Source organism: Zootoca vivipara, chromosome 6, assembly GCF_963506605.1.
Source record: "Zootoca vivipara chromosome 6, rZooViv1.1, whole genome shotgun sequence".
In the NCBI taxonomy this organism is placed as follows: Eukaryota; Metazoa; Chordata; class Lepidosauria; order Squamata; family Lacertidae; genus Zootoca; species Zootoca vivipara.
The window spans coordinates 86,919,887-86,944,755 of record NC_083281.1 but is presented as its reverse complement, the minus strand read 5'-3'; the positions used below and the strand labels follow the sequence as shown (position 1 = coordinate 86,944,755).

Genomic DNA, 24,869 nt, shown 5'->3' with positions numbered 1-24,869 from the left:
GTCAAGAGCCTTTTCAGAGTCACTTCTTAGGCTTTGAAGGCTGCAAACATATGCATAATCGGCCAGGAATAAGCTGCACTGCACTCAGCGGGGTTTTACTTGGGGAACAAAAATAGGAACGTGCTGTCAACTCACTAGTCCGCACGTAAAGCGTCTTGTTCTTAGCGCATGCGCACAACGCCATCGAGAGCGAAACTCGCTGACTCACGTTTTTGCGCATGCGTCCTTCCCAGGCGTCAGGAAAACAAAGAATGGGAATGACCGCGCCTCCAGTCACTACCGCTATTCGTTCGGTCAACTTGGAAACCATGCCTTCTTAGATTTGCTCCTCGGAAATAGGAGGAGGGATTTGAAGCAGCTCTATCTAGGGGCTCGGCAATCTCTTTAAACAACCCCCAAATACTTTGCCTCGGCTGTCAGATAGCAGAGAACTTCCGCTTTACAATGCGAGTGGGACCTTCTACCCACTCAGCTTCGAAAAGAACGGAAGTTTTTTCGAAACATGCCGCAACGCCTATCTCTAAGGCGAAGCAGCGTCTTTAAGCGGGGATTGGTCGCCGCCGCCACCGACACGTCGTCACTTCCGTCCTGGCCCGGAAGCGGTCTCCTGGCCTCTTCTTTCCTCGCCTCAGCAACTCAAACGCTTCTGGAACCTGAGCTGAGGAGAGTCGTCGTCAAGATGGCGGCGTCGGGGGGAGGCGGTAGCGCCGGTTCTTCCCCGACGGCAACGGCGGAACGGGAGCCCGGCTGGGAGGTGGCGGTGCGGCCACTCCTCTCCGCCTCCTACTCGGCCTTCGAGATGCGGGAGTTGCCGCAGCTGTTGGCCTCCGTCATTGAGAGGTAGGCGGGGCGTAGGGCGTGGGCGGGGCTTCGGGCGATGGTGGGCGTGGTCAGGCCAACACCTGTTCCCGCCCCTTTGGCGCTGAGCGGGATTCATGGCACGTGGAGAGTGACTTGCGTGTACAGTTTATAGGCAATTATTGTTGCTATAAAATGGGATTGAAATTTACACGTATGGCAGCTGACATTTCCATTTCGAGTTGTGTCTCCTACCCATTGATATTGGTGGACCCAGGTTGGTCACGTGCATTGAGCTCAGTGGGTCAACTCTGAGCAGGCCTAACACTGACTGACATCCCCCCTTTTTTTGGGGGGGGAGACATTTATTCTATTGTTATTTTTTTGTATACCGTCCTTCATTAAGAGACAACAGGACGGTTTTTGAAACATAATACCCAAAATGCATGAAGTAGTAATAATAGTAAAATAGGGGGAAAAGAAAAAGGCAAATGCTGGCAAAGAATAAATGCTGATTTACTAACATATATTATACCTGCATTTTTCATTATTTGGTGAGGGGAGAGTCAGTATGGTGTAGTTGTTAGTGAGTACCTGACTAGGGAGCTGGGAGAGGCAAATTCAGATTATTATTATAGCTCATTACCTGCTTTTCCCATGGGGGGGGGGTTTTAAAACAATTTAATATTAAAACACATGAAGCTTTCAGTGGTTAGCTTCGGCCAGCACCTGTGTTCACTACCTCACAGGATTGTTGTGTGGCTAAAATGGAGACGGGAGACTGAAGAAAGAAACATAGGATCCACAACTGAGTTCCTCACAGGACATTTGGCATATAATTATAAGATATAAGTAAAAATATAATCTATTATTTTGTGGTGCTTGGGGGCTAATTAAATTACAGGAAGCCGGTTCGCATCAGCCCCAGCAGAGGTGGTCAAGCAATGTGTGAGTCCAGCAAAAGCTTTGAGAGCTACCTCTCTAGTAAACAATTGTTTTACCGGTAATACTTTGCTTTATTGTAGGTATTTTAATGGAGGCCTTTAGTTCTGTAATTCCCATGGCGGTTTTACAAGAAAGCTTGTTACCAGAAAGGTGGCTGTGTTTGGGTTTTGTAGCACCAATTCAGGATTGCCCTTCGTGCCTCATAGGCATGGGCGTAGCTGAGGGGGCAGAGAGGGGCCGCTACCCCCTTAAATCAATAAAAATCAATACAAAAACATAGATAACTGAGGCTCAGCCCCCCCCCAACAAAGGGCCTGCCCCCCCAAACTAAAATCCTGGCTACGCCCATGTTCAAAGGGGTTGTGGTACCTGAAAGTTTTATGCCATAATAATCATCCTTAAAGTGTCTAAGGGGTCTTTTTGTTGTTACTTCTGATTGCTTCCAACTCAGTTTTATTCCTGTTAGATGCAATGAAGTTACTGGACCTAAGTTAGTCATGTCCATTAATTTCAGTGCATTCATCCTGATTAGAATGAATTAGAATGAAACTTAGATACAACCCTAAGTTTAATATTAAATATACTGTACATTAAAAATTGCCTGCCTCCAAAGCACTTGTCAGATTAAAAATGCAGAAACACAACAATAGTAAAATGGTATGGTATGTACAATTTATGTTATTAAAGTTTCAAGAGAGGAACATGAAACTGCTTGGTCAATTTCAGAAGAACAACAAGACGTTAACATTTTAAAATTCAATGCTTTAGGGTTGTTGTTTTTTTCTCCCTAAAATTCAAGAGAGAATGGGGACCACTTGAACCTCTGTCCAGGGGGAAGAGGGGAAATTCAATAATCTGGGTGCTGCTGTTGGATTAGTCTTGTTGTAGTTAAATTTACTGTTTGTTTTTACTTTTGTTGCATGGTACATAAAATAGGATACGTTAACAAAAACAGCAGGACCATAACACAACAGTGCATATCAGTTGGTCAAATAAGTGTAAGGAGCCACATCCAGAGGGTCACACCCTTTGGGGGTGAAGTCAAACTGCTGGAGAATCACAATACCCACTGTGGCTGCAGAGGCTGATAACTCATAACTGCTGCCTCCCATCGTTATTTCTGCTCTGTTAGCAGCACCAAAATGACCTCTCCGGTGCACAAACCTAGGCAATGTATGGAGGTCCTGGGCTGCCCAGATGACAAGATCCCCTCTCTTGGCTTCACTGATGTGGTCCAAAGGAAAACAGAGCAGTACATTTGGCTCTAGCTTAGCCGCAGGAGCCTTGCTATTATTGAGAGGGTGCTTTTCATTCATGAACAGTTAATCAATAGCTGCAGAACATATGGGGACAGTAATAATCTTAATAGGAAGTTCTTTCACTTTTAATGAGCAGTACATCATAGCTCAATTGGTAGAGCATGAGACTCTTAATCTCAGGGTTATGGGTTCTAGCCCCATATTGGGTGAAAGATTCCTGCACTGCAGGGGGTTGTACTAGAACAGGCATCCCCAAACTGCGGCCCTCCAGATGTTTTGGCCTACAACTCCCATGATCCCTAGCTAACAGGACCAGTGGTCGGGGAAGATGGGAATTGTAGTCCAAAACATCTGGAGGGCCGAAGTTTGGGGATGCCTGTACCAGAACATCTTCGTGGTTCCTTCCAGCTCTTCAGTTCTGTGGTTCAGTGATAATACTGATCCTTCCTGGGATCTAGTGAGATTTAGGGTAGCTGCCACTGTTTTTTTTCTGGTAGAGCTGCCATGCAGAAATTCAACCGATACAGCCTTCCATCCAGCTGGGAGGTTTAGGGAGGTTTTAAAATGTCACAGTTGTTGATGTACCTCTGTTCAGATTCGCACAATAGTTCTGAAATAATATTACATTTATGTGAGTGCTACAAATCCCTGTAAAACTATCACTGACCACAGTCTTTCCCTTTTATGTATTTCCTACCATGCTTGTTCTTACAAAGCAGCTTTCAGTTGCGCTGCTTTTGTGTCAGCATGGGTGTCATTTGGTGGTGGTTTTATTTTGCCACTAAAATTGGTTTCTTCCACAATTGCTCCTGACTGCATTAATAGCCTCTTTAAGTCAGAGTGGGGAACCTCGGGTCTTAGGACCAAATGCAGCAGCAAACCGCAAGTCCTCTCTCTGGTCTTCAGGACTCCCCCCAGGCCTCTCTTTCTCCTTTCCTGATGATTTTGCCTGGTTGGAATGTGCCCTTGAATTGTGATAATAATGCCTTGTCCTTGTCTGGCTGGAGAGAAGTGTCTCTCTTGGTGTAGAAACCTCTGGCATTTGCATGGCTGGAATGTAGCCTACTGCACAAAATTAAGAGCTGCACCCATTGCTTTGCATCTTTTGGGCTTTAGTCCTGACCACCACTGGCATGTAGTCCCTAGAAGGTTCCTGAAAATGAACTTCTACCACTGTTTAAGTAAAGGATTTTCTAGATCAGCTAACAATGATAAAAACAGAGGTGCTTAAATACAATGGATGTAGCATAAACCACATTAGAACAGTAGCAGGAACAAGCTGAGCACCCCCTACCCTGGCAGAAAACAAACTATTCTGAAATGCCCTTCATCTTTCCTTGCATCAGGTTGTTTTTGTGCCTCTGTTGTGCAACTGTCTGCTTTGAACCCTCTGTTTTGCAAAATTGCACAAACTTCATCCAGCTCTGTGTGTGCATTAGTGTGTGTTCATGCTTTCAAAGTTCTGGGGAACTGCTGTGGGGCATTAACAAAGCAAACAGCGCGAAGCTCATTGAAGCAGCAGAGAGGGAAAAAACATGTAAGTGCAAAAGGGTGCTTTGACTCTGTTGGCTGTTTCTCTTTGAGGCTCAACTCCTGAGTTGTTTTGTTGTCCCATTGCCTGGATTCTTCAGCACTTCCCAAACCGATTTGAAAAGCCGATGGAGTCAGTCTGATGGAGTATTCGGAAACTTCCTGTTACGGTTGTAAGAGCTTTGTTGGCCAGTTTTTGTAAGTGTGTGTCAGGTCCATATTATATGTTGGGACCCTCCTACTCAGTAATGGGTATCTGCTTTGGTTGGCCTGATGGGTGAACTCCATCCATTCTGCTCAGTCACGTCACTCTGTGGTTTTTGTTACCATTGGCCATGGTATGTTCCTGAACATGCTCTGTGAGATGGGTATTGGGGGCACTGTGTTACAGTGGTACGGGCCCTGCCTGTGGGTCTGTGTAGAAAGTAGCAATAATATTAATAATAATTCAAACCTGGGTCTCCCATGTCCTAGACCAGCATTCTAACCACTACACCACACCGGCATTGGAAAAGTTCTCTTAGCCCCCCTAGCAGTTATGCTATGGGAAGTACATAGTAATCTATCGCCAAAGCTGTCATCTACATCGGGCATCCCCAAACTTCGGCCCTCCAGATGTTTTGGACTACAGTTCCCATCATCCCTGACCACTGGTCCTGTTAGCTAGGGATCATGGGAGTTGTAGGCCAAAACATCTGGAGGGCCGCAGTTTGGGGATGCCTGATCTACATGAAGCTGTTGGGAGCTTTATACATAGGGCTGCCTCTGAAGACGGTTCAGAAACTTCAGCTAGTGCAGAACTGCTCACCGGGACAAGATGGTTTGCACATATTATACCGATCCTAGTCCAGTTGGACTGGCTACCAGTTAGTTCCAGGCCCAATTCAAAGTTCTGGTTTGCCAGCTCGGGAAAGAGGGGTCGAGGAAGTCAGTATTGGTAATAACTATGATTATTAAATTAGAATGTTTATTTTTTCTTTTTTCTTTTCTTTTTTCTATTTTTCACTTCTTTTCCTCTATGGATTGTTCTTTTTTTGGGGTGTGTGTGTTTTTTTCCTTATTTTTTATTTTTTTATTATTTTTTGTCGTCTTTTTTATTGGCAATGTAAAAAAATTTTTTCTTCTGTATTGTATATGGAAAAACTGTTCAATAAATATTTTTTTTTAAAAAAAACAAAGTTCTGGTTTGCCTATGGTGCCTTAAATGGCTCAGGACTTCAGTATCTCAGGGATCGCCTCTCTCCATATGAACCTACCTGGATCCTGACCACAATTCAGACGCCTCCATTCTGCCAAGGGGAGAGAAGGGAAAATCTGGTGGAGTGGCAGCTGGGACCATATAACACCAGTCCTGAAAGACCTATTGTACATTGGTTCCCAGTACATTTCCAAGCACAATTTAAAGCAGGGGTCAGCAAACTTTTTCAGCAGGGGGCCAGTCCATTGTCCCTCAGACCTTGTGGGGGGCCGGACTATATTTTTTTAAAAAATGAACGAATTCCTATGCCCCACAAATAACCCAGAGATGCATTTTAAATAAAAGGGCACATTCTACTCATGTAAAAACATGCTGATTCCGGACCGTCCGCGGGCTGGGTTGAGAAGGCGATTGGGCCGCATCTGGCCCCTGGGCCTTAGTTTGGAGACCCCTGATTTAAAGTGTTGGTGCTGACCTTTTGAAGCCCTAAACGGCCTCGGCCCAGTATACCTGAAGGAGCGTCTCCACCCCCATTGTTCAGCCCAGACACTGAGATCCGGCTCTGAGGGCCTTCTGGCGGTTCCCTCACTGCGAGAAGCTAAGTTACAGGGGAGCAGGCAGAGGGTCTTCTCCGTAGTGTCGCCCGCCCCGTGGAATGCCCTCCCATCAGATGTTAAAGAGATAAACAACTATCTGAAGTTTAGAAGACATCTAGAGAAAGCAGTTTTTAATGACTGATGTTTTAATCTATTTTTAATCTTTGTTGGAAGCTGCCCAGAGTGGCTGGGGAAACCCAGCCAGATGAGCGGGGTATTCATCATCATCATCATCATCTTCTTCTTCTGAGGCCCTTTCCTCCTGGAAAGGTGAGCAGTGTTTCCCAAACTTGGGTCTCCAGCTGTTTTTGGACCACAATTCCCTTCATCCCTAGCTAACAGGATGAGTGGTCAGAGATTATAGGAATTGTCATCCAAAAACAGCTGGAGATCCAAGCTTGGAGAACACTTGTCTGGAGGGTGGCCACACGAGAGCAGCCTTTTCTGTGGTGGGTCCCTGTTTGTGGGATGCTCTCCCCAGGGAGGCTCGCCTGGCTAGATGGATCAGTGGTTCTGGCTCAGTCTAAGGCAGCTTCCTCTGCTACTAAGTCAGACCATTGGTCTCTTTAACTCAGTATTGCCTACATTGACTAGCAGTGGATCTCCAGGGTTTCAGGCCAAGGGTCTTTTCCTAGCCCTTCCTGAAGACACCAGGGATTAAACCTGGGACTTTATGCAGGCAAGGCACGTGCTCCAACACTGAGCTGTGGTCTCTTTCAAAAAATGTTTTCTTTCCAAGGTTTAAGTCCTCACAGGGTGAGTCCAGGGACGTAGAAAGATGCCTTATACAGAGACAGGCTTAGCTCAGTACTCTCTACGCTGACTAGCAGTGACTCCTGGGTTTCAGATGGAAGCCTCTCCCAGCCTTACCTGGAGTAGCTACAGTCCTTCCCCAGAAGCAGCTTTCTGTGGGGAGAGGTAATAGCTTGGTGGTAAATTGAAAGCTTTACAATATCTGCAGGAAGTCCAGTGTCCAATCTCCAGCTTTAAAATTCTTTTAATTGCATTGTTTTAACCCAGAGATTTCTAAACTGTGTGTCGTGACAGGTTAGTGTGTCGGCTGCAGTGTGTAGGTATGTCATGTGAATGCTCCCCATGCTCCTCCCTGGGCTGGAAAGGGATCACAGTAGTTTAATCTCCAGTTTGCTAGTAAAACTGAATTACTGTGTCACGAAGTGATGCAAAACTGAATTATTGTGTCCCAAAAATGATGCATGTCTAAATTTGTGCGTCACCAACATGAAAAAGTTTGGAAAGTTCTGTTTTAACTTTTTGATGGGCTTTTTTTGCAGGGAAGGTTGGGATAGAAATGTAATACTGTAAATAGTTCCAAAAAAGGATCAAGGCTAGCAGGGCTGGGGTGTGTGCATGTGGGAAACTCTTCTCTCCCTGAGACTGGAGAGCTGATGCCAGCCAGAGCTGGAAGCACTGAGTTAGACGCTCACCTACCCTGTTTCTCATATTTTAAGACATACCCATAAAATAAGCCATAGCAGGATTTTTAAGCATTCAAGGAATATAAGCCATACCCCGAAAATAAGACATAGTGATAGGCGCAGCAGCAATGCCGGCCGCGGCAGGAGGAGGAGAAAAAAAAAAAGACATCCCTTGAAAATAAGCCATAGTGTGTTTTTTTGAGGAAAAAATATAAGACGTGTCTTATAATATGAGAAACACAGTACTTTTGAGAATGTGCCATTGTTGTATTTACACTGTTGGCTTTTTTATGTGTAAATAAAACCAGTCGTTACTCTTGTTGCAACAATTACATTACCAAAACAACAACAACCCTCAAATGTTTCGGAAAGCACATTCTTGCTGATATTTTAAAGAATATTGGGTTGGATCCAGGATAAGTAGATTTGCTAGTACAGTGGTACCTCTACTTACGAATAACTCTACTTACGAATGTTTCTACTTACGAATGGAGCTCCGTCCGCCATCTTGGATGCGGTTTAGATAGGATTTTTTCTACTTACGAATTTTTAGATAGGGTTGCTTCTACAGTACTTACGAATTTTTTCTCCCAATGCATTCCTATGGGATTTGACTTACAATTTTTTTCGACTTACGAATGTGCGTTCGGAACGCATTAAATTCGTAAGTAGAGGTACCACTGTACTGTAGTTCCACTGTTGAGGGCAGTAATGTTTCTTCTTTGGCAATCCCTCATAGCAGAGTAAGATTGTCTTCCATGAACACGGTCTTAACATTGAGTCTGTAAGTGACTGTGGAGGCCAATTCTGGATCCACAAGTCTTTCCACAGTGGGGACATAGGTTTCCGGGCGGGAGTTGATCATGGCGGGGGTTTGCCAAGTGTGCCTTCCTCTTAGCACACTTCTCTCTTTCATCCTGAGTTCAAGTGTCTTCATAGACCATGACACTTTGGGTAAAGGCTGTCCTCCAGTTGGAGCGCTTGCAGGCCAGTGTTTCCTAGTTGTCAGTGTTTATCCTACATTTTTAAAGAATTGCTTTGAGAGAATCTTTAAACCCTCTTGTTGATCACCAGCATTACGTTTTCCATTTTTAAGTTTGGAATAGAGCAGTTGCTTTGGAAGATGATAATCAGGCATCCGAACAGCATGACCAGTCCAACGAAGATGATGTTGAAAAAGAATTGCTTTGACACTGGTGATCATTGCTTCTTCCAGTACACTGGCATTAGTTCCCCTGTCTTCCCAAGTGATGTGTAACATTTTTTGGAGACACCGAAAAATTTCTGAATACAGTGGTACCTCGACTTACGAATGACTCAACTTACGAAGGTTTTGAGTTACAGCGTGAATTGGATTTTTTCGACTTATGAATGTTTAGATAGGATTTTTTCGACTGACGGTTTTTTTCGCCAATGCATTCCTATGGGATTCGACTTACGATTTTTTCGACTTACGAATGTGCGTTCGGAACGCATTAAATTCGTAAGTCGAGGGACCACTGTACCAGACACAGCTGGTTACTGAATACCAGTTGCTGGAAACCACAGAAGGGGAGGCAGTGCTCTTGTGCTCGGGTCCTGTTTGCAAGTTTCCCTTTGGGGCATCTGTTTGGCCATAGTGAGAACAGGCTGCTTGACTAGATGGAACACTGCCCTGACCCAGCAGGCTCTTCATACGTCCTTATGGATACAACCTGTAATCTTTAACATACTGTATGCATATGGTCAAAGTGCAGGGCAGTCCCTGAGAGCATAGAAATAACTGGTTCATAATCCGCTCTCCGTCTTCTTTCTCTCTTTGCAGTGAGTCTGAAATCTTGCACCATGACAAGCAGTACGAACCTTTCTACTCGTCCTTTGTCGCCCTTGCGACGCACTATATCACCACAGTGTGTGGACTGGGTGAGTGTCCAGAGTGTGAGTTTTGACGTTCTGCTTGAGCCATCATGCCTTCTCCCCTTGTTCTTACCAACAGATGTCTCTTTCCCTCAATGGCTTGTAATTTATAAGGCAAACGGGGCTAGTCAGGGAAGGGGAGGTTTGCAAACCAGAAATGAACTTCCAAGGAGGGGAGACAGATCAGCAAATGGTAAATCGGTTTCTTTGAATGATCTGACATCTTTGGCTTTTTAGTACCTAGAAATCAGCTGCAATCTGTGGCAGCTGCCTGCAAAGTCCTGATTGAATTTTCCCTGCTGCGACTTGAAAACCCAGATGAGGCTTGTGCCGTTTCACAGGTGAGAGGAGAAGCCTTTCTCATAGTGTATGAGAATGTGTGTATGCATGGGTATAGTTTAATAGTAGAGCCTATGCTATGCATCCAGAAGTTCCCAAGGCTTGACTTAAACCAGGGATGCAAAGCTTTTTTGCTCCCTTGCCTACCCTGAATGTTGCTGGACTCCCAACTCCCGTCTTCCTCAACCATCAGCCCTAGCCAGTGTTGTAAATAGTCAGGGATGAGAGTTGCAGTCCCAAAGCACCTGGAGGGCATCAGGGTGGCGAATGCTAGTCTAGAGGAACACCTTGTCCACCGACCCCTTTGCATGTTGCATCTCTGCAGCCCAGAAGGAAGGCTCAACAATACATGAACTGGGATTTTATTTAACTGGAGTTGCCAGGCATTGAACAGTTGGGGAAGGCTGGGGTAGAGAATATATGGGATTAGATGGTCCTGTTTCCTTACTGTGTAGAAAGTATTGCATATTGCAGCATGCTGCAGAGTGTGTGCAGATTAGACCACACAGATGGAATCACTGAAAAGACACAAAGAGAGCTTTGCAAGGTTATTAACAACTGCCCAAATATACATCTTGCAGCCATCCATAGCTGCCAAGTTATCCCTTTTTTTAAGGGATTTTCCTTTATGCTGAATAGGCTTCCTCGCAAGAAAAGGGAAAACTTGGCAGCTATGCAGCCATCCCTTCTACAGTGGATAGTTTCTGTAACCATCACTCATCTACCCACAGGGGGCAGAGTAGGGTACATACAGCACATTATGTACCATTCACAATTGCTGACACATGCAATATGTTAAAGAAAAAGAAACACTGTAATCACCTTATTCGGCTAATTATAATGACTTATCAGCACCTGCTACACAGCTGCAAAAACTAGGTCAGGATATGCACCCTGGCTTTTAAAGTGGTACACATCCTGTGGGACAATAATGAACCCTAATATTTAAGCAAGATATTCAACAGAGAGCTTCAAATGTACAACATAGCCTTGCAAACTGCAGCATGATGACAGTCTTACATTTTTGGCATACAGAAAGATAGCCTTGATGGTGTGGTACCACTAGGCCCATTTCCACTTACCTGTTAAGTTAAACTTTTGTTAAGCCGGATGAATGTCTATGTCATGGTTGCCTACTTTGTATTGCTTTTAAAATGCATTTGCTGTTGTTTTCTGTGCTGTTTTTATTGTATTGTGTACGTCACCTTGAGATATATGTGCGAGATAATTAATAAATAATAGTAATAACTGGGACACCATAAAAATTCTGCTGCCCGTGTTTACTGAAATACCACCAAAGCATGTCCTCTCATCTGCCTTGACCTTTGAAGTTGTCTCTGTCTCTTTCTCTTTAGAAACACCTGATCCTGCTGATCAAGGGCCTGTGTACTGGCTGCAGCCGCCTTGACAGAACCGAAATCATCACATTCACAGCGATGATGAAGTCAGCCAAACTACCCCAAACAGTGAAGACCCTCTCTGATGGTGAGAACTGCAGTATGGTGTAGCGGTTAGAGTGTTGAACTGGGACCTGTGAGGCTAGGGTTCAAATCCCCACTCATCCACGTTACGCTACATTAAGCTCACTTGGCCATTTCTCATCCTCGCCTACCTTGCTAGGTTGTTGTGAGGATGAATTGGTTAGGGACAGGGAGAAGTCTTAATGCTGTCTTGAGCTCCTTGGAGGACAGGTGGGATATCAAATGAAATAAATAGGTAAGCTTTGCTGTGGGCTCTCTGGTGCTGAACGTGACCAGACGGATCACATTCAGCCTTTCTGTTCCTGAAGCAAGGGCTGAATTAATGTGTTTTCCTCTTTCCCTTCTGCAGTGGAGGATCAGAAAGAGCTGGCATCTCCAGTCAGCCCCGAACTGCGACAGAAGGAAGTGCAAATGAACTTCCTCAACCAGCTGACGTCTGTCTTTAATCCCAGAGTGGCAACCTCTCCAATCCTGCCACAGACTCAGGTGTGTATGGAAGCCTGGAGGCTCCCTCTGTCCAGTGACAACAGTTCAAGTGAAAGGAGCTGGGGATGGGCTGCAGCTTAGTGGAAGGGCACCTGCTTTGCTTGCAGAAAGTGCTAGGTTCACTCCCTAGTAGCATCCCTTGGTAGGGCTGGAAAAGACTGCCGGAGGGCTGCTGCCAGTCATTGGAGACAGCCCTGAGCCAGTGGTCTGATTTAGTGCAAGATAGCTTCCTGTGTCTTAAGGCAGTGATTCCCAAACTTGCTCAAGGTTCTTGGCAGACCGTTCTGCCTGTTGTGGCAACTGTAATGTGCAGCGCTAGGTTTTGTCTGATTTTTTTTATTGTGTTTTTATTGCTTCTTTTATTTCCTGCATCACTTTCCATTGCACAGAATTCAAATTGTAATACAGTACAAACGCACTATGTAAATGTGGAACGGCACCCTTTTTTCTCCTCAGGGGGAAGGTGAAAGTGACGACCAGACGTCCACCGACCAAGCCTCTGCAGCCAAGACGAAGAGCATATTCATTGCTCAGAACGTGGCCAGCTTGCAAGAACTTGGTAGGGAGAGGATTTAATGCTCATGACTCAAGCGAGCGATCTTAAAAGAAAGGAAGGGGGGAAGTAGGAAGTTGGGTTTCCCTAGCTCTATAACATTTCCATCGGCTGAGGCTGACTATTGTTGAACACCAGTTGCTGGGGGGTGGGCAGGGAAAGGGTTATTGCCTTCACACCCTGCTAGTATTCCTCCTGGAGCCGTCTGATTGGCCACTGTGGGAAGAAACAGGAGGCAGGGCGAGATGGATGAAGGGATGGCGGGATGGCTCAGTTGATATAGACCATGAGACTCTTAATCTCAGGGTCATGGGTTTGAGCCCCACTTTGAGTGAAAGATTCCTGTATTGTAGGAGGTGGAACTAGATCAGTGTTTCTCAACCAGTGTGCCTCCAGATGTTTTGGGACTACAACTCCCATCATTCCTGACCACTGGTCTTGCTAGCTAGGGATGATGGGAGTTGTAGTCCCAAAACATCTGGAGGCACACTGGTTGAGAAACACTGAACTAGATGACCCCCGTGGTCCCTTCCAACTCTACAGTTCTATGAAAAGGAATTGGTCTGATCCAGCAGGGCTCTTTTTGTGTGTGTCACACTCCTTGCCTTTCTTCTTAACAGGTGGCTCCGAGAAGCTGCTGCGGGTCTGCCTGAACCTCCCTTACTTCCTGCGCTACATAAACCGCTTCCAGGACGCTGTGTCCGCTAATTCCTTTTTCATCATGCCAGCCACTGTAGCTGATGCCACTGCAGTCCGTAACGGGTAAAGAGAGCTCCCTTTTTTATGTTCTCTTCTTCCCACACCTTCCAATCACCCAGTTTGGATTGGACGTTGCCAGATGGTCCTGGCTTACATCTGTTCAATGCTGGGTTTCAGCACCAGGGGGCCACTGATTGCCCTGCCTTGGCGAGTCCCAAGCTACCCTTCCAATACTGTCAACCTTCTTTCTGCAGGTTCCATTCGCTGGTGATTGACGTGACCATGGCCTTGGATACTCTCTCCCTCCCTGTTCTGGAGCCTCTTACTCCCACAAGGCTGCAGGACGTCACTGTTCTGGCTCTTAGCTGCCTCTATGCAGGTGAGCACTTGCCTGACAGTAACATAATGAAACTGAACTTGGCACATATTGCCATTCTGATCTCAGAGTGAAAGGATGGACCTCTTCTCTTCTCCTTATGCCCCTCCTGTTCTGATTAAGTTCCCCCTTTGTTGAATTTTAGATTGCAAGCTTCTCTGGGCATGGGCCTACCCTCTTCTGCTTTGTCAAGTGATGTGCACGTCAAATGGCGTTGCATCAACCGAATAGTAACAATGGGTTGTACCTAGTTAGTTCTACTCAGAGTAGACCCATTGAATTTACCAAACATGATTAACTTGGGTTGATTAGTTTCATAGGGTATAACAGTCCATTTAAATTAGTGGATGTGACTAACTTAATTCCACTGCATCTATGCCAGCCTCATACCCTCCAGGTGTTTTGGACCACAAGTCGCAGCAGGGGCTGATGGGAGTTGTAGTCCAAAGCCTCTGGAGGGCAGCAGGCTGCTGAAGGCTGGTTTGTGCTGAGTCTAGTTTAGTTGAATACAGCCCAGTTACGGTGCCTACCTGGTTTGTGCTTTGGAAACTTGTTTCTCAGTAGGAACTCTATAGAGAAGCACTGACAGTTAAAAAGAGGTTTCCTCAATTTGCGATTGGGGACACTTCTTCTTGCCCCCACCCTGCCCAGACTTATTATGGGATGTAGCTTACAGCGCCAGGCGAGGCTCTGCCTGACACCGAGATCCTCTCTTTCTCTCTCCACCCAGGTGTGAGTGTTGCGACCTGCATGGCCATCCTGCATGTAGGCAGCACCCAGCAGGTCCGAACTGGCTCCACAAGTTCAAAAGAAGAAGACTATGAAAACGATGCAGCCACCATCGTGCAGAAATGTGTAAGTGGGATGGCTGGATGCTTAGGGGAATCCCTCTTTGTGTGTGTCCAGAAGGGAAGATACAGTGTTGAAATTGCAACTCAAAGGGGTTTTGTTTTTTGTTTTGGTATACATGCATGTATAAATGGCAGCTTTTCATTAAGTCCTGAAATCTCTTGTTTCCGTCTGTGTCTGCAGCTTGAAATCTATGATATGATTGGGCAGGCCATCAGCAGCTCACGCCGTGCAGGTGGGGAGGTAAGGGTAATAACCTCCAAGCAGAACTCCTTTCTCTTGGCAACTTTGCCCCATATGGATGGGCTGGAATGAAACGTTATTTGTTTTTGTTTTTGCAAGGTTTATATGTAAGCACTTGATTGTAATAAGGCCTCAAAGCAGTTTACCAAAAGTAGTAGTTTGTTGTTGTTTATTACACTTATTAGTTGCTTTTTGAAAAAATAACTCAAAGCAGCTTATAATAAGTAACACCTACATCAAAAGCAGTGAAAAACACAACAGAGGGGGGAATCTTAAAACACATTCAAATTTTTAAAAAGCAGGATTGAAACATCCCGCTCTACCCACTGAAAGAAAAGAATGAAACAAAATAAGTATTAATTAAAAAGTAGTTAGAAACTATTACTTAAAACTATAAAAAATAATTAAAATGAACAATAAGCTGAAAACCAGAATAAAACAACATTCTGCACGTCTGAGTAGGCTTTGCCTAAAAAGGGGGGGTTTTAGTAGGTGCTGGAAGCAGTACAGTGAAAGCACCTGCCTGGTGTCAACAGGCAGGGAGTTCCGAAGTGTAGGTGTTGCTACACTAAAATATTGATTTCTTACAAACATGGAAACAAACATGGAATGAATATTATGTGGCAGCTGTAATAGTGCTTGTTTTGCAGATCAAAGTGGTTGTGGGGTTAAACATAGGTTTGTATGTGTTCTCACTCTTTTTTTCCTCTTTCCTGGGATGCCAGCACTACCAGAACTTCCAGCTGCTTGGCGCCTGGTGTCTGCTGAACAGCCTGTTTCTCATCTTGAACCTCAGCCCCACAGCCCTGGCTGATAAGGGGAAGGAGAAAGATCCCCTGGCAGCCCTCCGGGTACGGGACATCATTGCTCGTTCCAAAGAGGGAGTGGGATCCCCCAAGCTGGGGCCTGGGAAAGGGTAAGTTTGGTATCAATCAAGAGAGTAACGTCAGGGTCTCCCCCCCCTTCCTGTATCTTAGATGGAAAAGCTCTTGGGTTCTTAAAATGCTTCCTTTTTCTCTTCTCCATAGGCACCAGGGTTTTGGCGTCCTGTCTGTTGTCCTTGCCAACCATGCCATTAAGCTGCTCACTTCCCTCTTCCAAGACCTGCAAGTTGAAGCTCTTCACAAGGTGAGTGAGAGAGAGAGACAACTCGGATCAGGGTTCTGTTGGGTTCTGTTTTCCGAACATGACAAAATAACACAGCTTTGACCCTCCGTCCTCCAGGGCTGGGAGACCGATGGCCCCCCAGCTGTGCTGAACATCATGGCCCAGAGCACTTCGATTCAGCGAATCCAACGGTTGATTGACTCTGTGCCCCTCACCAACTTGCTCCTGACTTTGCTGTCGACCTCGTACAGAAAGGTATTTACGGGCCCCTTAGGCTTCCTTCAACCTGGAGGTCTAGAAACTCGCTAGATTTTTTACACCATTTGTAAAAGTCATCTTTGAAGCCTAAGCTTTTAAGCTTTGCGGAAAGCAGCTGATCTGGTCTGGTCTTTCTTCTTCCTCCCACCCCACCCCGGTGACCCAAACTTTCAGGCTTGTGTTCTTCAGCGACAACGAAAGGGTTCCATGAGCAGCGACGTGAGCGCTTCCACAGACTCCAACACTTACTACGAGGATGATTTCAGCAGCACCGAAGACAGCAGCCAGGGTGCGTGCAAAACAGGGGAGGCCTGGGGATTTGTATTTCATGGTGGCAGCAGTAGACGCAGTAGAGGACCCTTAATTGCATGTTACGCGCTCGTCTCTTAAACAATCTCTGTGTTTACTTCGGATTTTTTCCCTAGATGACGACAGCGAGCCCATCCTTGGGCAGTGGTTCGAGGAGACCATTTCTCCCAGCAAAGAGAAAGTGGCCCCTCCTCCGCCACCCCCGCCCCCGCCCCTGGAGAGCTCCCCTCGAGTGAAGAGCCCCAACAAGCAGGCCGCTGGAGAAAACGGGAACATCTTGGCCAGTCGCAAAGATCCAGAACTGGTGTGTGGTGGGAACTTTCTAGGGTTGTGTCCAGCTGGTTTTGCTCAGAGTAGACCCATTGAAATCAGTGGCACATAGCTGAACCATGAGACTTGTCCCCACAAGAGGCAGTGATGGCCACCACATTCACGGAGGACCCAAAGATTGTACTGTTTCTTTATTTTGAAGACTACACACAAATACTCACACCGGTTACTGCAATTTGCAGTATAAAAGGTGCCCTTTACACAATGGCTTTCAATAAGGAGTACATGGGGCAGGGAGGTGTGTATGGGGTGGTCTGGGGGACAGTCCTGACGACCATATTCAATACCTGTTGGCCTTTGGAAGCAAAAAAACCTTGGGCCTTCTGTTTTTGAACACAAAAAGTGAATTTTTGGGATGTGACTGGGATCTGTGAGAAAGCACAGCTGATTACCATATTGGCCTGAATATAAGCCTCACTTTCCCTCCAAATTCTGACTGTGAAAAGTTAAAGTGCGGCTTATATTCGTGACCATTTGAATAGTCAAACAGCGCCAGGAGCGCGGCAAAGCGGCGCCCACCCTGTGCGTAGTCCCTCATCCTCTCCTCCAAGGCCGGGAAGGGAGAGAGCAAGGAAGGGGAAAGGCCGCTGGCAACACAGCACGCCCCCCCCCCCCAAGTATGCAGCCAGGAGCCATGAGGAATGGAGCGGCTTCTCCCCAATTTTAAAGGTGTGGCTTATATTCTGGCCAATACGGTATTATCCTTCTGGTTCCGTTCCAGTTTCTGTTTGGCTCATGCATCGTTCTCTCCTGTCTCCTCTTCACCTTTGACTTCTAGTTCTTAAACTTGGCCTCCAATATCCTGAACTTTGTGACTTCCTCCATGCTGGACTCCAGAAATAATTTCATACGCAACTACCTGAGCGTCTCGCTGACAGAGCAGCACATGGCCACGCTGGCCTGCATCATCAAGGAAGTGGACAAGGACGGGATCAAAGGTTGGGGAGCAAGTACTTTCTCTCTCTACCCCCTGCCATTCTAGCCTAGTGTCTTTGCTTGAGACCCTGGAGGGGAAATTGAGTTAGATCAGGGATGGGGAACCTTAGGCCTTCACAATCCTGCTTTGCATCCTCCTTGAATGGTTTTTTCCTGGCTGGAATGTCTACTTGAGCTCTGATGATGTTTCTGGCTTGCCTAGATGGAAGGTAAGAGAGGTGTGTGTGTAGAAAACTAGCAAAGTAAAATTTACCTTTGTTGCCCCACCCATTTTTGCCTCTGGCCCCGCCCACCACTGGCATGTGGCCCCCAGAAAGCTACCCACAGGGGAATGTGGCCCTTGGGTTGAATAAAAGGTTTCCCCATCCCTGAATTCGATGGATCACTGGTTTTGACATGGTCCAGCCAGCTTCATATTTTCATAGGGAATGTCTCTAGCTGTCTCTGAACCTGGCAGATGTGAGTTGATTGTTGTAAGGACACAATTGTACACAAGCAGGAGACTTGCAGCTGCCCCTAGAAGCGGCAGCCCTGCGTCTCTACTGCTGGAGAAAGAGGGACACGGGGGGGGGGCATCTTTGGTGGCGTCTTTCGTCACTTAAAAGTTCTGGCTGAAGATCAAAGATGGACAAGTACAATCGTTAGGAAAGTGCATCCTTCTGACACCACCTCAACCAAGAGGTTCCGTTTAGCTACGCCGGGTTTCTGTTTATTTTGTGTGAAGTGGTGGAATCCTGAGATAACCAGCTGACTCTGACCTTTGTTATAGGTACCACAGAGGAGGAGGAATTTGCTGCTGCACTGTATCACTTCAATCACTCCTTGGTGACCTCGGACCTCCAGTCCCCCACTTTGCAAGTGAGTCTTGCATTGCTTGTGAGGCTAGTAATAAGAAGAATCTAGGGGGGCCCACACCTCTTAGGAAAGCCAGGGCCCAGAAGTTTAGATATTAGCATGGGGGAATGGTGGGGTGGTGTTAATGTCTGAAAATTTAATGGCCAAGTTGAATCTACAACAGAGTTATGGAGCCATCTGTGGCCTTCCAGGAATCATTGGACTTCAGCTCCCTCAGCAGCCAGTATGGTCCAGTGGTCAAGGACAATGATAGGAGTTGTGTCTTGGCTGGAAAAAAGTTGTTGAGAGTCAAAAGGGAAGAGCATAGCTCAGGGGTCCCCAGACTACGGTCTGGGGGCCGGATGCGGCCCAATTGGCCTGCCAATCTGGCCCGCGACGGCCCCCGCCGCCCGCTGCCGCCCGCTCTTACGGCGCGCAGCGTGGCAGCGCTCTTCCGGGTCAGGAAAAAAGCGCCGAAAATCCGTTGTGCGCATGCGTATGGGCCTCTCCCGACCCGGAAGAGGTCATTTCTGGTGCACTTCCGGGACTTTTTCCACCCTGGAAGCGCGCCAGCGCGCACTCCCCCGCCCGCCGGCCCGCACAGGCGCGCGCTCCCCCGTCCTCCGGCCCACTGCGCGATCGGCGCGGTGGGAACCGGCCCAAACGCCGGTAAGTCTGGGGACCCCTGGCATAGCTCATCTGCTTTGCATGCAGAAGGTTACAGGTTCAATCCACAGCATCTTCCGTATTTGTAAGAACTGAATCTTTTAGTGTGGCAGCACCTACGTTTTGGAACTCCCTGCTTCTTGATACCAGGCAGCTGCCTTCACCATACTCTTTTTGGCCCCTGCTAGAAACATTCTTGTTTAGAAAGCTGATGTGAGTTTTTAAATCTGTTTTTAGGTTATTGTCATTTTAACTTTCTATAGTGTTAAATTATTGTTAGTTTTTCTTACTGATACCGTAGCTTGGTTGTGTTACCTTTTTTGTAAACTGCTTTGAGGGTGGTTGTTGTTGTTGTTTGTTTGTTTTTAACAATTGAGGAGTGTATAAATTTTATGAAGTAAAGAAAAACAACAACCCTGGAGAGCCACTGTTAATCAGTATAGTCAATGGTCTGGCTCAAAATAAGGGAGCTTCATATCCTATTTCTCCGAAAATAAGACGTAGCCATAAAATAAGCCGTAGCAGTATTTTTAAGCATTCAAGGAATATAAGCCATACCCCGAAAATAAGACACAGTAATAGGCGCAGCAGCAATGCCAGCCATGGCAGGAGAAGGAGGGGAAAAAAAGACATCCCCTGAAAATAAGCCATAGTGTGTGTTTTTTGAGGAAAAATAAATATAAGACGGTGTCTTATTTTCGGAGAAACATGGGTACATCCCCCAAATGGCACCTCCATGCTGACAAGGGAGTCGCCTTTTAGCAGCAGTTGTTTATTGAAGGACTTCATACAGGCGCTTATTTTTCCCCTCTTGCCAGAGCACTCTCCTGCAGCAGCTGGGTGTGGCCCCTTTCTCCGAAGGGCCCTGGCCCCTTTACATCCACCCCCAGAGCTTGTCTGTCCTCTCTCGGCTCCTCCTCATCTGGCAGCACAAAGCGAGCACCCAAGGAGACCCTGACGTGCCCGAATGCCTGAAGGTTTGGGAGAGGTGAGCAAAGGGGGTAAAGGAGAGCTGTAGTCACGGCCTTGCTGAATAAGAAACAACGGGTCTCATCAACTAGTATCGTCACTGGGATAATCCTCAACTTCCTCCCATGCCATCATGTCCCTTATATATGTTAAGATTGGAGTCCTACTTCTTAAAACGCATTGGTAGACCTTAAAGCCCCTGCTTGGTAGTTCCACCGCCCTCAGATGTTTGGGGGTGGCAGTCCAGGGGAGGGCAGCCCCAAAGCGATGGAATCTTCCCAAGTCAGCACCTTCCTTGTGTAGCTTTTGTCATATGCCAGAGTTGTACCTGGTGCTGTTGAGCTCCTTGCTTTGCTGTGACCTGTTCCCTGCTTCTTCCCTTCCCCTCTTTGGCAGGTTTGTGGGCACCCTGAAGCAGAATGCCATGCAAGGGACGCTCCCTGGCGACACTGAGGACCTGAACGTCGAGCACCTCCAGCTGCTCCTACTGATCTTCCACAGCTTCTCCGAGAAAGGCCGCCGGTCGGTCTTGACCCTCTGCATCCAGACCATCCTGGAGCTGATGGCCAACCTGGATTCGCAGCTGAGCTGCGTCCCTCTCCTCCTGGCCCGCCTCCTCTTGGTCTTCGACTACTTGCTTCACCAATATTCAAAGGTTCCGGTGTACCTGTTTGAACAGGTGAGCACTGTGGGTGGGTGCCGCTCCAGTCCTCAGGCCAGGGATTCCTTAACTCTGATTCCTGCATTGCAGCACATGGGTTGGGCTAGATGACTGTTGGGCATCCCTTCCAGCTCTATAGTTCTGTGGTTCTGTGATGAGCAACCAACTAAACTGACGTCATTCTTTGCTGCCCTCACATCTGTCCTCCTTCTGCTTGCCTTTTTAGGTGCAATACAACCTGCTCACCCCACCCATTGTTTGGGCTGGCGGGTCCCAGGATGGCAGTCGGCGAACCTCTTCTCCCCTCTACCACGGGTTCAAGGAAGTGGAAGAGAACTGGGCCAAGCACTGCTCATCAGGTGGGTCTCTTGAGTAAGCTGGTGGAGGTATGGTTTCCTTTGACGGTTAGTGGCATTAAAACAGTTCCAAGCTTATTTTAGGACTTTTCTGAATGACACAAATCTTTTTTTTTTTTTGCTTTAATTCACCATGCTGGGGTGGTGGAGCTGATGAGTGTATCTTCTCTCTTCAGCTGGAAAGCCTCCACAAGATTGGCTTTAAATACAATCAGTTTACAATCTTAAGAAAACAACCCACATGGGGAAAGGGGGCAGGGAGGGAGTGGGGAGGGAAGAAAGAAACTAGGGCTGCCATTTTTTAAGCAGTTGTTCTGATAATGATCAGCTAGCACAGTTCAGGAGGTGCCTGATGGAGCTGAGCTTTGACAAAGCTGACAGAGTGAGCCCTGCTTCCCATCTCCTGTTGACGCAATCTGAGGCTTGTCCTTTTTTGGAGCTTGGAGATGTATTTGATGCTTGAGTTTCCATGCTGACTCTTCCCCCAATGCATGGCCAACCTGCGGTACAGGTGTCCCCTGCACTTACGCATGATTGACCTGCATGTAACCCCATATATGCACAGTGCCTGGAAATAAATAAATTTATTGCAACCAGAAAATGATGGGAAGAGAGCTGGAGAGTCTTCATGGCTCGCAAGGCCATGGAGCTCAAAGAGAACGCCTGTAAGGGTGGAGGAAGCCTGGAAGAGACCAGAGGCACCGCAGCCGGGCTTTGTTTAGGCCGCTCATTCTCCCCGCCTAACAGCTGATGAGCATGGTAGCACAGCAGCAGCTGCTTTTCAGCGCATCCTCCAGCCTCCAACTGGCCCCGGAGCTTCAATTCCAGTTTTGGATATTTTGGGATACAGTATTTTTGGTCTAGATGGGAGAGAGAGCGGCAGAGATGGTGTTTAATGGGTATTTAGATGATGTTCTCCACTATATGTAATTTCACATTAAATGCATGGTATCCAGGAGCGTAACCTCTGTGTAAGTGGGGAGTTGCTTGTGTTTCCATTCCGGTTATGGAGGGAAGTTGCTTTCCCCCTTTTACAGTCTTACATGGACTTCCTGGCCTATTTGTGGCTGCTGCAGAGCTGGTTCAGAGTACCTGCTTCACAAAGCACTGCCAGGAATTTGCTGGGTAACCTTAGCTCTCTTCTCCCTCGTCTGCAGTGACGGGAATTGCATGGGCCAACCTTGCAGGGTGGCTGAGTCACTTATGTCTTTGGCAGTGGTGTTTCTGTATTCTTTATTCCCTTTGGGGTGACATTTGAAAGCCTAGCTGTCCTGGTTTCAAGGATCACTTACGTCTGTGTTTCTGTGTTCCCTTGGAGGCAACTTAAAATAACCTGGTCCTTTGAATTCCCTTGGCGGCAACTTAAAATAACCTGGTCCCTTGAATTCTCTCTCTCCCAGATGCAGCCCCCCAACCCAGGTTCTACTGCATTCTCTCACCGGAAGCACCAGAGGACGATCTGAACCGCCTTGATAACACGGTACCTATAAGCATCTCCCACCCCCCCTGTAGGACTTGGATTTTCCTACACTGGGCAAGGCTTCCTTGGTGGTGTCCAGCAGTGTTTGGCTTGGTACCAGCTGCGGGCCCCAGTTGATCATTGCACGTGCAACATACAAGACCTAAAGCTGTGTTCCCCAAATTTAGAATAACTACTTTTTCCCTTTTGAGGGTGTGGTCTTAACCCATGTGCCCCAGTGCCCTCTTCCCTGTAAAAAAGCATTATTCAGAACAGTGGTTTGCACAGTCTGCTAGGGAAGATAATAACACAATAAAATTCAAAACATTTACAGTTAATTAACAGTTAATTGCACATTTATTCAAAATCCAGTTAATTTAATTACCGTGATTCAGCAAATAACTCGATCCTTCAATACCAGCTTTTCAAAGTCTTTTTACACCTCCTGTGCCTCACTGCCTCCCCCTTGCCTCTCAGCTCTCCCCATTTCCTCCTTTGGGAACCGCAGGCCTAAAGGAAGGCGTTTTTCCTGTGGGGGCGAAATTGTACTTTTAGCAGATCCTCTGAACCAGAGTGGCGAGTAGAGCAAAGCCACAGGGAAACAGTTTGGACTCCTCTGCTTCTCTTTCAGGTGTGCGAGGTCTTGTTTGCGAAGGCCACAAAATACGATGACCTGTACTCGGCCCTCACCTCGCTGCTGGCTGCTGGCTCCCAGTTTGATACCCTCCGAAGAAAGGAGAACAAAAACGTCACCGCACTGGTAAGGGCGCCCCTGGCTCCTGAGCCAGACTTCGATGTGGCTGTTCTTCTGCTGCCCTCTCCAAATAAACTTGAATTTGTTTCACTAGATGAATCTGGCAGGGAGGAGCTCAGCTGCCGATCTGTCCTCTGAGTCTATTGGCCGTGGTGGTTCACTTTTTGCACTGTACAGCTTGTGGGTGGGGCAGGCGGCAGCAATGTGGCTCAGCTGTGGGACCGAGTGTGGCAGCGGAATAAGAAAAGATGGTCTCGAGTAGACAGTGGAGGCCTGTTTGAGACTCTGGTCATTGAACTGGCATGATGATGTGAGCCATCCTGACAGAAGGTTCTGGGTTCCCTCATTTGCCCAAGACATGAGATTTGTGTGAGAGCAAAGGGTCATATACTATGGCTGCACTTTTGTGTTCTGCTTGCAGAAGGTTTCTGGTTCAATCCCTGGCATTTCCAGAAGGTAGGGCTGGGAGAGACCCCTGCCTGTGAAACTTTGTAGAACTTCTGGCAGTCAGTATAGGCAAGGATGTGCTTGGCTGGACCAATGGGCTGACTCAATAGAAGGATGCTTCCGGTGTCCCTCTGCAGGGCTTGCTATATCGATTAGGCTTCCTTGGCTTCCCTTTCAGTTTTAGTCCCTGTGGGTTGGACAACTGTAACAGAACTGCAGCTAGCTAATTCTGTCTTGCTTCCTCTTTTGCTCAGGAGGCCTGTGCGCTTCAATACTACTTCTTGATCCTCTGGCGGATCCTGGGGATCTTACCACCCTCCAAGAACTACATGAACCAGCTGGCAATGAACAGCCCTGAGATGAGCGAGTGTGACATCCTGCATACCCTGCGCTGGTCTTCCCGTCTGCGTATCCCCACCTATGTCAGCTGGATCAAGGTAGCTGCTCCGCTTGGCTTGAGAACTTCAGGTTTTATAGGTCATCTAGATGGAATCGTCCCCATTTCCCCTGCTTTTCCACATCCAGTGATCCACTCTGTAGCATTGCTTAATGGTTGTGTTCGCCACGTATTGCATATTCCTTTCATTGTAAGTCTTTGAGACTCTTTCGGTTTATTGGAGTTGACACATATAAATAAATACAGCTAAACCATGGTTTAGTGTTACACCAAGGCAGACTTGTACTTCCCTCCTGCAAGTGAGCCACAAGAAGTCCTACTTTAGGATTATGTACAGCTTAGTAGTTATCTCCAAAGTCAAAACTGTCTTTAATTATAACTGTGGTTTGCTGAAACAAGGCAGCTAAATAAACCATGGTTAGAAATAGGCTCCCAGCCTATAGCCTCCCAGAGTGGCTGGGGCAACCCATTCAGATGGGTGGGGTACAAATAAATTGTTGTTGTTTTAGCAAACTATAGTTAAGATTAGTCACAGCTTGTTGGATTTGGGTTGTTTCCTCAAGCTGCTGTTAAACAACAGCTAGTCAGTTACAAAACAAGAATATCCTCCCTCCCGCAGCAACAGGATGAACACCTAAAATAGCCACTGCCCCCATACATGGAACAGCAAAAACTATATTTCCCTGGTGCTGAAAAGTTGAC

At 46.9% G+C, this 24,869-nt stretch overlaps 1 protein-coding gene across 7 annotated transcripts in view; it reads left to right on the top strand.

Annotated features, from left to right (window-relative positions):
* Positions 1-487: 487 nt before the first annotated feature.
* Positions 488-24,869, top strand: part of UBR4 (ubiquitin protein ligase E3 component n-recognin 4) — a 133,942-nt gene continuing 109,560 nt past the window's right edge. For 3 of the 7 annotated variants that reach the window (XM_035120585.2, XM_035120584.2, XM_035120583.2), the window contains exons 1-23: positions 488-840; positions 9,567-9,664; positions 9,896-9,999; positions 11,353-11,482; positions 11,828-11,964; positions 12,421-12,523; positions 13,138-13,279; positions 13,471-13,595; positions 14,323-14,447; positions 14,625-14,684; positions 15,410-15,600; positions 15,713-15,812; positions 15,909-16,046; positions 16,224-16,338; positions 16,475-16,662; positions 17,467-17,626; positions 18,394-18,482; positions 19,943-20,112; positions 20,490-20,772; positions 20,981-21,113; positions 22,511-22,590; positions 23,201-23,329; positions 24,025-24,207. In XM_035120585.2, the coding sequence (XP_034976476.2) occupies positions 503-840; positions 9,567-9,664; positions 9,896-9,999; positions 11,353-11,482; positions 11,828-11,964; positions 12,421-12,523; positions 13,138-13,279; positions 13,471-13,595; positions 14,323-14,447; positions 14,625-14,684; positions 15,410-15,600; positions 15,713-15,812; positions 15,909-16,046; positions 16,224-16,338; positions 16,475-16,662; positions 17,467-17,626; positions 18,394-18,482; positions 19,943-20,112; positions 20,490-20,772; positions 20,981-21,113; positions 22,511-22,590; positions 23,201-23,329; positions 24,025-24,207 (3,321 nt within the window). In that variant the 5' untranslated portion in view covers positions 488-502. The remainder of the gene's footprint in view (positions 841-9,566; positions 9,665-9,895; positions 10,000-11,352; positions 11,483-11,827; positions 11,965-12,420; positions 12,524-13,137; positions 13,280-13,470; positions 13,596-14,322; positions 14,448-14,624; positions 14,685-15,409; positions 15,601-15,712; positions 15,813-15,908; positions 16,047-16,223; positions 16,339-16,474; positions 16,663-17,466; positions 17,627-18,393; positions 18,483-19,942; positions 20,113-20,489; positions 20,773-20,980; positions 21,114-22,510; positions 22,591-23,200; positions 23,330-24,024; positions 24,208-24,869) is intronic. The other 4 variants (XM_035120588.2, XM_035120587.2, XM_035120586.2 and 1 more) reach the window with 3 other exon arrangements.